The sequence below is a fragment of the Chiloscyllium plagiosum genome, chromosome 38 (genome assembly GCF_004010195.1).
Source record: "Chiloscyllium plagiosum isolate BGI_BamShark_2017 chromosome 38, ASM401019v2, whole genome shotgun sequence".
NCBI classification, from domain to species: domain Eukaryota; kingdom Metazoa; phylum Chordata; class Chondrichthyes; order Orectolobiformes; family Hemiscylliidae; genus Chiloscyllium; species Chiloscyllium plagiosum.
Window position 1 is genome coordinate 8843141 of NC_057747.1, and position 14826 is coordinate 8857966.

Sequence of the window (14826 nt, forward strand, 5' to 3'; positions counted from 1 at the left end):
CAATTTGCACCTGGCTCAGGTAATAATCCAGACATTTTGCACACTGAAGTCATACTTCTTAAATTGGTGCCTACCTCCTTCTACCATCTCCTTCCTATGTTAGTACCTACATGGACAACTTGATCCTTCCTTCTCTCAGTACAAGTTATGATGGTAGAAAAATAGAACAGACTATGGAGAAAAATGGCATTTTCTTGTACGCCAGCTTCCGCAATGGAAAATTAAGTGTCCATTATTTAACTGTAAAATGGTTTTGGAATGGGTAATTTTAAACAGGAAGTAATAATCCTTCCTTCCTATTCAATAAAATGTCAAAGTGCTACCTCACTCAGTAACCGTGTTGTGTTGGACTCACTTTGATTTGTAAAGATTCGCTTCTGCAGCAGCTGCTGCCAGTTGTTGAGAGGAACGACTGGCAGGGACTCCAAACATACTACTGAATGGGACATCACTGACGATTCTCCGGTGGCCTGCTCGCTGCATCTTTGGTGAAGATGGTGGTGTTAGTGATAATAGCTTCGCTGTCTGTTGGGATTGGGGCTGAACTTGTTGAGCTTGAAGCTTTTGCTGCATATGTGCCTGTAATTGTACAAAAATAATTATATTTTGTGTGCATTCATTTTCACTGGCTCAATGTATTTGTATACAAGTGAAGGAAACCTAAATGCAGAAGTTGGGGAGGAGGAGTCAGTTCTGGTTGGGTGATACCACCACCTGAATCTTAAATCTAGCTGAGGGATTCTATAGATAGACAGTAAATAACAAGTTGAACATTAGAATTCACATATTCTAGTTTCTCTTAAGAAATCTACTTTCTAAAAGAAAACTGAGCTTCATTTTCAATCTTTGACGTTAAACAGTTTTGCACTCACACTATTACATAGACAGATGACTTACAAACCAGACAAAAGGACTACACAAAACAGAAGGAACAGAATTTCACACTATGGAATAGCAAAAAAGAAATTTAAAGATGTAAATGTCTTATACTTTGATTCGTTCTGTGGAAAACCACTTCCTGCACTCTATTCCAAAATCTTCATTTATTAACTTAACAAGTTATGAAATGGTAACAAGTTTTGCTTTACAATAATTACCAGGAGACAGAAGCTGCTGGTGAACATTGAGATATAACTCAAGGCAATGTTTAGGCCAGGCTACCATTTGTTATCTGAAGAGTCATTTTAAAATAATTTACCCATAATAAAAATCTACCGAGGGGTACATGATTAGAAGAAATGCAACCAGCATTTATAAACAAAATATTTGGCAAATTGCCAAATGTCTCTGACAGAATGTATAATTCACATATAAAAAAGATTCATACACTGAATTTATGCATCCATGTAAAAACAAATTTAAGTTGACCCAACTCTAATCACCACTTCTCAAAAAACTATTTTGTCAGGAAAGTCATCTTTCAAACTAGTTTGAAGTTCACTTCAATTAATTTTAGCTATTGCTACTCATGTTTCAAAAAATGTCAAATAGCATAAATGTCAGTTATATTTTGGTCAAAAATCATAAAACTTGCTCCTCAAACCAAAAGCATTATATTTAGTATTGATGCAGTCAAACTACTTGGACAGGTTTGTAATTTTTATTGTTAAGATATTGGAAAGCAGCACAATTAGACTTTTGTCCCACCATAAAAACTCATTATTTTCTTCACTGTTTTTTCCAGGCATTTTCATGTTAATGAGATCCAACCAGAAAAAGTTGGGAGCCACAAGTGAGATGCTGAAAGTCGTGGTTGTGGATATGTTTGCTGAGCGGGAAAGATGATTTGCATTTGTTTCACCCCATCTAACTGACATCTTCAGTGCTTTGGAGCACCCTCTGAAGCGCTGCGATACTCTCTCTTCTGGAATTTATTTCTGGAATTAATATATTCAGGAATTTGTTCTTGCTGCTTCTGGTTGTTTGTTGCAGTGGCCGGTATGTTGGGTCTAACTCTGTGTGTCTGTTGATTGCATCTGTGGATGAGTGCCATGCCTCTAGACATTCTTTGGTTATCCTATGATCATTGTGTTGTCCCAGTACTTTTTAAGCTACTAGGGTTAGCTGGTCATGGTATTTAATGGCTAGTGTTCATGGATGTGGATTGTTAGTTGTCTGCCTATTTGTCCTATATAGTGTTTCATGCAACCTTTGCTTGGAATCTTGCAAATTACATTTGCCTTGCACATGATGGACATAGGGTCTTTTGTTCTGGTGAGTTGTTATCTGAGCGTGGCTGTTGGTTTATGGGCTGTCATGAATCAGAGTCGTCAGAGAGGTCTGGCTGTCAGTTCCAAGACGTTTTTTATATGATAGAGTGGTTTGTGTGTTGGGTCGTGGTATGTCGTCGTTGCATTGTTTGTCTTTCAGCTTCTCATGTGTTTGGGTGGTTGCTGTTGTAATTCAAAACCTGGTCTGTGTGTGTGGCTTTTCTGTACACTTGTGGTGCATCCACCATTCTGTGTTCTTTCTAGCATCATATCCAGGAACGGGAGTTGATTGTTCGTTTCCTCCTCTCTCGTAAATCTGATACTTGTGAGCATGGTGTTGATAATCCGGTGCATGGTCTAGATTTCTGTTCTCTTAATAATTAGAAAAGTGACATCCACATAGCTGATCCAGAGTTTGTGTTGGATTTGTGGGAGGGCTGTTTGTTCCAGTCTTTGCATCACTGCTTCTGCGATGAGCCCAGCAATGGGTAGGCCCAAATATATGAACAGATCAATGGGACACTTATTTGGTTGGTAAATGTGAAGTGTGTTGTCAAGCACAGGTCTAGTGGTTTAAGTATGCAGTCCTTGTCGATAGGCTCCTTGTTATGTCATCTGTTCTGTTTGGCCAGAAGATTGGCTATTGTCTCTCTGGCTAGAGTTCTGTCAATTGAAGTGAACAGTGCTGTTACATTGAATGAGACCATTGCTTCATCCTTGTCTATGTTTATATTCATGTGTTGAAAGGTCAAGTGACTCCAAAAGACAAAGGCTGCAGGTCACTGGTTGAGGCTTTATATCTTTTATAACTTCAAACAAGAAAATAAATGTAAAAACCACTTTCTTGATATGATAACATCTCACATTGCAATTCTATGAAGTTACTCTCAAGGAGCAACAAGCTATGTATTGAAAAGTACAAAATGTTAACCTAAAATTACCCTGGAGAAATTATGGTTTTCAAGCAAATAACCTAGGTAGGAGTTAACTACTAAAACAGTGGAAGGAATTCAAATTCTCTAAATTGCATTACAATTAGCTTTTTTTTTGTATTCTTTTGTATTATTATTTTAATATCAAATGACCTTTATGCATTGATCTTGAAGTCCATCAAAATATTTAGATTCAAAGCGGGGTTGTAAACCTTTAGGTGATCTGGAAGCATTTTGCAGATTAAATTATTAGAAGATGACAAATAATCATATGATCCTCCACCACAAGTAGTGACCACTGCACAGTCAAATTGTTGGAACGCAGACTTTACAAATGTATTAAGAAAATAAGATTGTAGTACGTTGACAGTATAAACTCACGATTCATTTTAAATTTGACAAAACATTCTAAAATTTAAATTTGTCTCTTTGTAAAATTTTAACATTAATCATATACATTTTTAGGTTTTGCAATTCAGTACAGGACTACTTGGGAATCAAAACATACAGCAACAAAAATCCATTAATGTAATGGACAATTACATAAACTGCAGCATAAAAGGTACTTCTGAATCGTACACGTTTTCAATGAACTCCTCACTTAAATTGTGTTAGTGTTGTTATGGTGCATGGGCAGTGAAAATTAAAATAAAAACTTCAAATCTGATCATTATTTATATCATTGTTTCTGTACAATGAACAAGTTGTCAATGAAATCTGTGCAAGAGTGTTGTGCAACATTTCAAATTAACCAAGATAGTGCGTTGGAAGGTGTTCACTTCAAACTTTAATTGTAAATGCTGTGAAGGAAAAACTAAGTAATTGTTGCAAATCTCCTGATGACGGGTTTTCAATTTGTCATCAGAAGGAGGGTTTAAAAAAAACTTTAAGAATGGAAGGATGACAAAGGGTTTAATTAATTTATATTAGCTCGGTTAGCAGAATGATTAAATGACAAGTGTACTGGAATTAGTGTGTTAAATTAGGACAACTGGGATATCACCAAAGTTCAAACCTTGCAAACAGAAAAGCATTCATGTATAGTAATAGTCACACTAAGAATTGTTAAGCTTTCATCTAAGGTTAAAACTAACAGTGATAATAAAGATCAGAAACAAAATGCTAATTTTAAAAGCAAAAAAGGAGCCAAAAAATCTTGAGAATGGAAAAAAAAGCTAAGATCAGAGAGGACAACAACTTTATAACTGGCAAGTGCGTGTTTCAGGTCAACAGCTTTTTGCTTTTACTGTAAACTATATTGCATTTGTTACCACTGGAGGGAACTATTACACAAATTATCTAGCAGCACGTTTATACTGTCAAGATATTGCTCGAATATATAGAAACACATTGCTTGGTCAGCACATTGAGTATAGGAGTTGGGACATCATGTTGTGATTGGACAGGACACTGGTTAGACCACTTTGGAATACTGCATTCAATTTTAGTTTCTGATATAGGAAAAATGTTGTGAAACTTGAAAGGGTTCAGAAAACATTTATGAGGAGGTTGCCAGGGTTGGAGGGTTTGAGCTTTAGGGAGAGGCCGAACAGGCTGGAGCTATTTTTTCCGTGGAATCGGAGCTGAGAGGTGACCTTAGAGGTTTATAAAATCATGGGGAGCACTAAAAGGGCAACAGTAAAGGTCTTTTCCCAGGTGTTAGGGGAGTCCAAAACTAGATGGCATGGATTTAAGGTGAGGTTGGAAAAATTTAAAAAAGGATCTAAGGGGCAACATTTTCACGCCAAGGCTGATCTGTGTATGGAATGACCTGCCAGAGGAAGTCATGGCGGCTGGTATAATTACAATATTTAAAAGGCATATGAATGGGCCAAATACTGGCAAATAGGACTGGATTAATATAAGATATTTGGTTGGCATGGAAGAGTTGGATCAAAGTGTCTGATTCCTTGCTGTACATCTCTATAACTCTAAATGCAAAAATACAAAATTATTGTAATCATTTGTAATTTGGCAAAGACCAATCTTCTTATTTTTCTTCATTTTGGATTATAGACCAAAACTCAGACTGTGGAAGGAAATGTTGCACTTTTAAAGGCAAGCCGCTAGAATTCGTGAGTTCTGTTTACACTGTTGCTTTGTTCAAGATGGTTAAGATGCTATAATATCATGGGGTTGTGTGCACAAAGTAAGCTTTACCCAGAGCCAGACTGCAGATTGGTTTGTGTAATCAGACCAGTTGTGGAGGCCAGGAATGACAGCTACTTTTGATTGGCTTCTGGGCAGAAGACAGAGTTGAGAATAGTACAAAGGCAAGGATGCTCCAGACTGCTTCATTCTCTGTTGCAGTGGAGGTTATTGACAAAGCAACTGATGACATTTAGGCAGAAGACATTTCTCTGAGGAATACCTGCAGAGATGTTCTGAAACTGAGATGGTATGCTTTGGAATGTAGGAATGTGCACCAACTCCTATCAAAATGATAAAAGCTTGAGTAACTTTGCATAGTTGCTTCAATTTAACTTGGAAGATAGCTAACTACTCTCATCCACTATTTGATTATTGGCAACAGCTTAGAGCAGTGACTGAAAAACTGAACAGTTAGTGTGCCAAATGCATATGCCTGCAGTGAAGAACCAAAAAAAATTGCAAAGAATGAGAATCTCAGAGATCAAAGAACTTGGCAAAGCAGAAGGATGCCTCATTGAATCCTGTGAAACAGTGCTATTGAATTGTATTTCCCCAGTAATTTTTTCTCCATCCATGTTCATTTGTTCCACTGTCTATCTCTGTGTGTGTGCAGAGGTTTAAGAACAGATTAGTGTTTCAGCTAGTATATTGATAGATTTGTTTGCCTTTGATTAAAATTGATTTCTTTGTAATAAATAATATTTACAGAAACCTGGTTAGTATCTTCTACTATCCTGAGCTTAACATACAAGAAAATGGAGGACTTTCAGTCATTTGATTAAATCTTTAAATTTTCTGAAGACTTCTAGAGTATTGGGACTTGACTATCAACGCACTTTCCCCAATAATTCCTAACAATAGATACTACAGAAGAAAAGGGGATGCTAATTGCTTGAAAGTCAACAGAGTCGCCAAATCATTACCATGGAGAGATCAACAGAAGAGTACTGGGTCTCCACATTTTTGGAAAGAGGTGCAACGCTGGAAAATATAACTTTCATTTGTAGAAAATAGATTCCTGAACACGAATGTTAATAATTATAAATAAGTTGTACTAAAAGTGCGAATGATTATCTTAAATTGGTTTTTAGTTTAAATAAAAGTACACAATTAGGATAGTCCATCAAGTGCTGCCCAATTGTGGAATCGCATTTGACAGCAGGAGTTTTCATTTCGGTTTCGTACACTTGGGTTAATCAAGTATGGTTCTAACAAACATCCTACCACGTTGTTGGGCAATTCTGCGCAATCCACTGTAATTCATGTAATGTCAGGCATGTAGGCCATACATCCCAGACTGGCTAATGAATCGAAAATATGCTCTTCCGGTTTTTGTAATACACATTATCTAACCAGGTTACATTGTAAACCACAAAATAAAACGCTGACTATTAAATATGACTGTGATTGGGCAGCACTTGAACAATTCCAAGTGCACAAGTAACCGCATTAACAACTACTTTAAGGTAGTCAGTCAAGTTGACTTGGACTTGTCAAAATAAGATACCTTTATACACAGGACTAAACAAAAGGAAGTGCACAATGAAACTGGTAAACGTTAGCATTCTACCAAACAAAATTACTGTAGAAGACAAAACAAAAACAGAGAATGCTAGAAATCCTCAGGTCCAAGCAGCATCTGTGGAGAGAAAAAGTATGTTTAAGGTTTCAAGTTGCTGCTCTTTCTGATAAAAGTCATCAACCCAAAATGTCAGTTACAATACTACTCCATGACACCAGCATTTCATTAAATCAAAGTGACCACAGAAAGTTACTCAACCTTTTATAACTTGAATAGGGAGGACTGTGGTGCCCATTCCCCCATTTCAAAGCATATCATCTCAGTAGAAGTATCCTCTGCCTAGACATCACGAGCTGCTTCATCGATAATACATTGGGCTGATAAGTGGGAAGTAATACCTACCGTACAAGTGCTGGCCAATGACCACCTCTAACAAAAGATAATCTATCCAGCACCCTTGACATTCAAAAGGTATTACTACCACAATCTCCTACGATCAACATCTTGGGGATTACCAGTGACCAGAAATGAATGAGCTAGCCATATAAATACTGTGACTGCAAGAGCTAGTTAGACTCTGGGAATCCTGTGTCGAGTGTATGGTGCTGGAAAAGCACAGCAGGTCAGGCAGCATCCGAGGAGCAGGAGAATCAACATTTCGAGCATAAGCCTTTCATCAGGAATTCTGTAGCAAGTAACTCACCTCCTGACTCACCAAAGCCTACCCGCCATCTACAAGGTACAAGTTAGGACTGCGATGAAATATTCCCCACTTGCCTGGCTGAGTGCAGCTCCAACAATACTCAAGAAGCTTCATACCATCCAGGACAAAGCAGCCTCCTTGCCTGGTACCACATCCACAATCATTCCCTCTCTCTACCAGATGAGAGCATTCAGTGGCAGTGCTATGTGCCATCTACAAAATGCACACAAATATTCACCAAGGCTCCTTAGACAACAGCTTCTAAAACCCACCACGTAGAAGGGCAAGGGTAGCAGACACATGGGACACCACCACCTGCAAGTCCCCCTCCAAGTCAATCAAACCACCTTCATTTGGAAATATATTGATATTCCTTCAGTGCCACTGAGTCAAAATCCTGAAACTCCCTCCCTAGCCTTAAATGGATCATAAGGTTTCAAGAAGGCAGTTCACCACCTTCTCAATGGCAACTAGGAATGAACAATAAATAATACTAACCACCAACACGCACATTCCATGAATAAATTTTTAAGAAACTTTGTATGAGTAAGTAGCACAATTTAATCAAGTATGAAGTGAATGCTGCTATTTAAATCCATGATGCAATCACAGACTTATTTGAGTCTTCAGACAGGTCAGAAGTCTTCAGACAGCTAACATACTAATTGCTAAGCATCACAGAATTGAGCTGATCAGGTAGGTATCCCATCTCCTTCTCAAACCACAGCAGTCATCCACTCCCCGAACACACAACCCTCAATCTGCTCTTTTGCTAACCACCACCCCATTCCACAATCACCTTTCTTCTGTATGTGGTCTTCTCCCAATTCATTGCTCAATCCCCCTGTAATTTATCTGCTTAAATTTTCTAAGATCTGCACTCATGATTCCCAACTATTTAGTCTCAAAGTGTTTTACAGTCAATGAAGTAATTTTGAAGTGTTGTAACATTAGAAATGTAGCAGCAAATGTGCACAACAAGCTCCCTCAAACAACAATGTAATTATGAACAGATAGCAAGTGTTCTGTGGTGCTAAATTTGAATCTGGATACCAAGACTACTTCTCTTGCAGTATTTGAAATACTTCCAGAGAAGCTTTTACATCCACCCATTTGGTGTTAGCTAAATTTGAATCTGGATACCAAGACTACTTCTCTTGCAGTATTTGAAATACTTCCAGAGAAGCTTTTACATCCACCCATTTGGCAGATGGGCTCAGTTTATCATTTCATCAAAAGACAACAAAGCAGCACCCGCTCAGTACTGCTCTGAAATGTCAGTAGAAACATTTGTGCTCGTAACATGGGATGGGATTTGAACTCAAAATCTTGTGAATCAGCAAGAATGGTGATAACTACTGAGCCATATTTGACACTTGGCCCTGATAAGTAACCCTAAAACAAACGTACAAGTAACACTGAGACTTTGATAATAGTGCCTTATTCATTCTCACCCTTTACATCTTTGATACGATCAGTTACAGCATTGTTAACGAATGCATGTCTTTACACCTACTGAGTGGTATTGACCTCAGTCAATTTCACCCATTGTTATGGAAGCATTGACAAAAGACCTTCAGTGATCCTTTCTACTGAAGTCCCTATCCCCACACCATGACCTCAAATAATCTATCCTTTATCTTCAACCTCAAAAGTCCCTGAACATTTCCTAATTCACAAGCTATTGTTTTGAGGTTGAAAGCGTGTATTCTACCTTTAAGAGAGAGTGAATGCTGTTCTGCACAGATAGCTTATAAGAGCAGTCTCAGAGTGTACTGGAAAATGAAAATTTGGCTGTGAAATAGATACCAGAGTTGTGGCTGGATTAAAAAATTGTGCAGTGTATCTGGTGGTGATCTTTAGCGAATTATGGAAAGATCACATGGTACAGTTGGCAGAGCTCTTTGAACGATTACGAGAAGCAAAATTTAAAAGAAACTTAAAGAAAACAGACGGCAGAGGTGACGTTCTTGGGATATAACATCGGTCATGGAAGGTTGACCCCCTCAAGGAATGCAAAGACAAAGGCCATCGAGGAATTGCCACGTCCAACCTCGAAGAGGTGCTTCGATGTTTGGGGCTGAGCAGATTCTCCAAGAAGTTTGTTCCAAACTTCAGCAGCATGGTGGTACACTAACAGATTTACTAAATAAAAATACAAAATTTCAATGGACAGAACAATGCCAGGAGGCATTTGAGAACTTAAAAGCAGTAGTAACCGCTACACCACATTTGAAACCCTTCAAAGTTGCAATCGATACTAACAATATAGGAATTGGAGCTGTACTGCTACAGGATGTTGTTGGTGGAACTGTACGGCCAACTGGCTACTTTTCAAAGAAACTCAACACCCATAAGAGAAACTACTCTACTATCGAAAAATTACTGAGTTTGGTCCTGGCCATATAACAGTTTAATGTTTAAGTGACGAATAATGTGTCGAAGACAGTTGTGTACACAGACAACAATCCTCTTATATTCTTGGAATGACTTAAAGACAAAAATATGAGAGTATTTCATTGGAGTCTTATGCTATAGATTTTGATTTACAAATTGTACATGTTGCGGGTCGTAAAATTGTGGTAGCAGATGCATGATCATGGATTTAAAGGAGAAAGTATAGATAAGATTGATCAGATTCCAATGTTATATATGCGTGTAGAAATTAATGTGAACTTTGATTAATGACCTGTGCATTTCACTGTAATGGGATTAAGAATTAGAAAAAAAGAAGCCATCTTTTCATTATGATGGTTCATTCTTTTCTTCAAGGGGGAGGTGTTATGGAGTTGAAGGCATGTACTCTACCTTTAAGACAGAGTGAATGTTGTTCTGCACACAGAGCTTACAAGAACAGTCTCAGAGTGTACTGGAAAATTAAAAATATGTAACATTTGGCTGTGAAATAGATACCGGAGTTAGTTGCTGTTTTGACAATTCAACTTTAACCAATCAGTTTAAATTGCGCCCCAGAATACTTAAATTCAAACTTGTTTGGGTTTTTTGTTTTGCCAATATCGAACCAATGAGACAATCCAATGTTGGGGATATTAAAAAAATGCAGGCATTTTGAAAATCAGACAGAGCAACTCCCATCGAGAGAGACCCAAGACATTGAAACACTCTCTACCAAGGGTATCTTTTCATATGAAACATCTTCACAGTAAAAAGATGACAACCCAGGGAGATCTTCAGATGGAAGACAGACACCGAAGATGTGTATGGTATTGAAATTAAGTTGATGTAATTTTACTAAGTGTTTTACTGGTAGAGCAAATTGTTATAGAGTTGGAGGCAGATAATAAGCAGTTAAGAGAAAGGGGGGCTTACAGTTGTGCAAAGTTGTTGTTTAATGTACACTTTTAGAGGTAAAGATAAATTGATATTGCTTTCTTTAATTCATGAAATTTGGGAGTTCAGTCACTCATATTTTAACAGATTACAAGGACAGGTGAGCTTTTCTGGATGTTTAGTTTAATTAAGAGGGGTTCACCACCATGTCATAACACTATCCTTTGGCACAACATCTGTACATGTGGAGTCAAGTCTTCATGTATGCATTGATGAATTAAATTGAATGATTTAGTTAATCATACTGTAAAACACTGTGAAAAGCTTCAACTGTTGCCACAATTTAGCACCATTTTGAATAGTTTAAGAATAGAAAGAAGAAAAAGATATAACTGAAAGAAAAAGTCCTGAACCTCCAGCACCACCCAATGGAGTCACCCCTCTTCAGGTCCTGTCTCTTGGCAGCTGGGCCCATCTTGCCAGTGTTGGTACCAATGCTGGGTCCCATGCTGAACCCATACTTGCCCTGCAACCAGGAGTCCACAACTCCACTGCCACCACCTTGCCAATAATCAGAAGTCCCTGGCTCTGGACCACTGCAAACACTGCCTTGCCAGTAACCAGGGGTCTCCAGCTCCAAGCTGACCACAATCAGAAGCTCCCACTGCCACCTCGCCAATAACCCGGAGTTCCTAACTCTGGGCCTATCGCAACCAGAACCAGGAATCTCTGGCTCTGCTGTTACCTTGATTATGCCAGGAGCTCCACCCTCTGGGCATACCACACTCCTGCCACTGCAGCCACAATCTTGCCAACAAGAGTCCCTACTCTGCAACTACTGCAATCAGGAGTTACAGTGATGATACCTAGTTCTGCTACTACTTCACCTCTGGCAAACCTCTACTACTGCCTGCATCTTTTAAGACTGTTTGCCAAACATCCAGTCTTAGATAAGGTACAACTCCATCAGTTGGGAAGATACAAAATATTATCTTGAGAACTAACTGCAAATGTTGTACCTTGCCATGGATTCCATGTACAGCCACAGTCTCAAGGCAAACAGGTTGTTTCGCAACCTCAATATCTTGGAGATGATTGCGGACAACAGATGCTGGAAGTCAGAGTCAGTAAAAAAATGGAGCTGGAAAAGCACAGCAGGTCAGGCAGCATCATTGGAGCAGGAAAGTCAACGTTTTGAGTTGGAACCCTTCATCAGGGCTGGGGAGTAGGGAAGGGAGCAGAGAAATAAAGAGAGGGAGTTGGGGGAGAAGGTAGATGGATGCAGGTTGGGGGTTATTGTGATTAGTCAGTGGGAAGGGTGGAGCAGATAGGCGAGAAGGAAGATGGACAGGTTAGATCCAGTCAAGGTGGCAGGGAGGACAGGGAAGGCTGGACATGGGATGAGGTTGCGGGTTGGGAGATTTTAAGGCCATTGGGCTGTAAACTCTGGAGGCAGAATATGAAGTGTTGTTCCTCCAGTTTGTGTGTGGACTTATTTTGGTAGTGGGGGAAGTCTAGGATGGATACGTCGCCAAGGGAGTGGGAGGAGTTACATTCAACCATCAGCTCTGTCCTTACCAATTTCAATAATCAACCATCCCTAAAACATACCCTTTCCTCCAGCATTGAGTGCCATGTCACTGACCATTTAGGTCCTATCTTCTGAGTGTTCCTCCTTAGACCTCTTTAACTCTTATTTCTCTCAACTATAAGATCCTTAAAGCAACTCTAACTTTTAGCCTTCCCAATAACGCCCAATTTGGCTCCATTTATTTCTGACCATCACACTAAATAGCACAGAACAGTTTCGCATTTCAGAAATGCTGTGTATATTAAGTTATCATTGTTGAACAGCGCATTTACAAATGGGACCAAGTTCTCAGATTTGAAAATTCTATTGGTTCAACAAGATGAAATTATGTACATAAAGCACTAGTTAAAAAACTAATTAAATAACTGCATTTTTAAGTTCTCACCAGAGCCTGTTGCTGTTGCTGTTGTTGTAAAGCCACCTGTTGAACAGACACTTGTGCCATCATCTGCTGCAAAGTTGCTTGGTGCTGCAAGGCTGTTGTGTACTGCTGCTGAAGATAGCAGTTCTGCATCATCTGCTGCTGGGCCCGCTGCATAACTTGGTAACGCTATATTAGTAGAATACAGCATTAGGTTCTCTTGGTTTAGAAAATAAATGGAATTACAGCCATTACCACACGTTGTCAACAGGACTCTTCAATTGTTTTTATTCACATGTATAAAACTTGTTTAGTATGGATTTTATGATCCCAGCCCATACACCAACTTTGTTATGATCTAGCTTGGGACCTACAACTTCTTTTTAAAAAGTTGTCAAAAGAGCAAAATCCAAAACGCTCACGAAAAGAATAAAACCACCAGATTCCAAGGTTTTGAACAAACACTAGTACACTTTACTGCACAAAGTCAGAACGATAACACAGTCTACAATACAAATACAACTTATATTCTCACTGCCTGAATTAAACAGAGGTAAACATGCGTAACATACAAACCATGCTTGAATCCCACAAGATACATCAAATAGCTAATGTGGCTAAATCAGATCATAGGTTTCTCAACAGCATACCACTCCAACAACATTCAAAATATAGTGAGACTGTGGGTTGTCAAATCTTAAAATTTTACAAGGAACCCTTGCATTTTCTCTTTCCATGACCTAGCTCTGGAACTCCCCCAAAAGCCACTCCATCATCGATTACCTCAAAAATGATTGCATGCAGGTTATAACACTGGGGAAGCAGTTCAATTATCCCAGTTTAGTTCACAAAGATCTTTGAGATGATCCTTTTGCTTGTCAGAACTCTGTTGAATAATCATTTTTTCTCAGGTTCTTTCCTCTTCAAAGGATGAACAGGTGATTAGTACACCAACTGCAAATTCTCTTGGTTATTGGTTATAAAGGCCATGGCTTGTAACATCGGGTGAGGGAAATTAAACTAGCATTTTTCAGGTTTTAGGTATTTTACTGAAGAGAAAGACACACCATTAGCCTTTTGCAGCATTCTGAAGGCTTTTGTCTGTATTGTTCACAATCACAAGCTGTTCAACTAGCCAGGAACAAGTAAATAGTTACTGTCAACCTAATAGACTTGATATCCATAACTAGTCACAACCTCAAAAAAAACAATCAGTAGTAACCTGTTGCCAGCCCATCTACAACAGCCCCCTCAACTGTATAAACAAAGCAGCAGCATAAACAGGATTTTGGAGTTTCGTAATTTGCTTTTTTAAATAAAAATGTGCAACTCCTTTCTCAATCCTTTGTTGCAAAAAAGTATAGAAAAATGAAGAGGTTTATGCTAAACAGCAGGCCTACTTTGAAACTAACAACATCAATTTAATGTATCAAGTCAGCAAGGACTAGATTCAAGAGCAGCACACTTATGGATGCAGACTAATGCTCTGCTATATTTCACTACTCTTGACAAAAACATAATTGAATTATCGATCTTTAGTGTAATCATCTCAGAACATCACCATTCCTATGACTAGCCCTTCTCAGATTCCTTCTTTTCACCAATGCAGTTGCAATAAATCTCCAATAAACAAATACCGATTTAACTAGAATCACAGAATGGTTACAGCTAACACACTCATTTGGACTCATAATATCCATACTACTCTCTGCAAGAATTTAGCTAATCCCAACACCAACCATTATCAGCCACGGAGCCTGCTAAGACTATGGTGACTTTACCTTTATTCAATCTTGTACTAATTAATCTACTCTCACCCTTCCTGCATGGCCTTTCAAAAAGTCATTGCTGTTGATGTTGCATGACCACCATATATGCTTGAGTAATAGTTGATCTCATGTAAAAATATACCCTCAACCTCTGTCAAAACGTCTTTCCACTTACCACTGAAGTCAAACTTTGCTGTCACAAACCTACTCATTTGAACATAACTGTTCAGTTCCACATAGTCACAGAGTCATAGAGATGTACAGCACGGAAACAGATCCTTCAGTCCAACCCATCC

The 14826-nt window shown here is 38.6% G+C and overlaps 1 protein-coding gene across 4 annotated transcripts in view; it reads right to left on the reverse strand.

Moving 5' to 3' along the window:
- LOC122541794 (AP2-associated protein kinase 1-like) overlaps nucleotides 1-12981 on the reverse strand; it is a 45743-nt gene extending 32762 nt beyond the window's left edge. For 3 of the 4 annotated variants that reach the window (XM_043678779.1, XM_043678778.1, XM_043678777.1), the window contains exons 1-2: nucleotides 12786-12981; nucleotides 356-579 (exon numbers count right to left, since the gene is read on the reverse strand). In XM_043678779.1, the coding sequence (XP_043534714.1) occupies nucleotides 356-579; nucleotides 12786-12938 (377 nt within the window). In that variant the 5' untranslated portion in view covers nucleotides 12939-12981. The remainder of the gene's footprint in view (nucleotides 1-355; nucleotides 580-12785) is intronic. The other variant, XM_043678780.1, reaches the window with a different exon arrangement.
- Between the last annotated feature and the right edge of the window lie 1845 nt (nucleotides 12982-14826).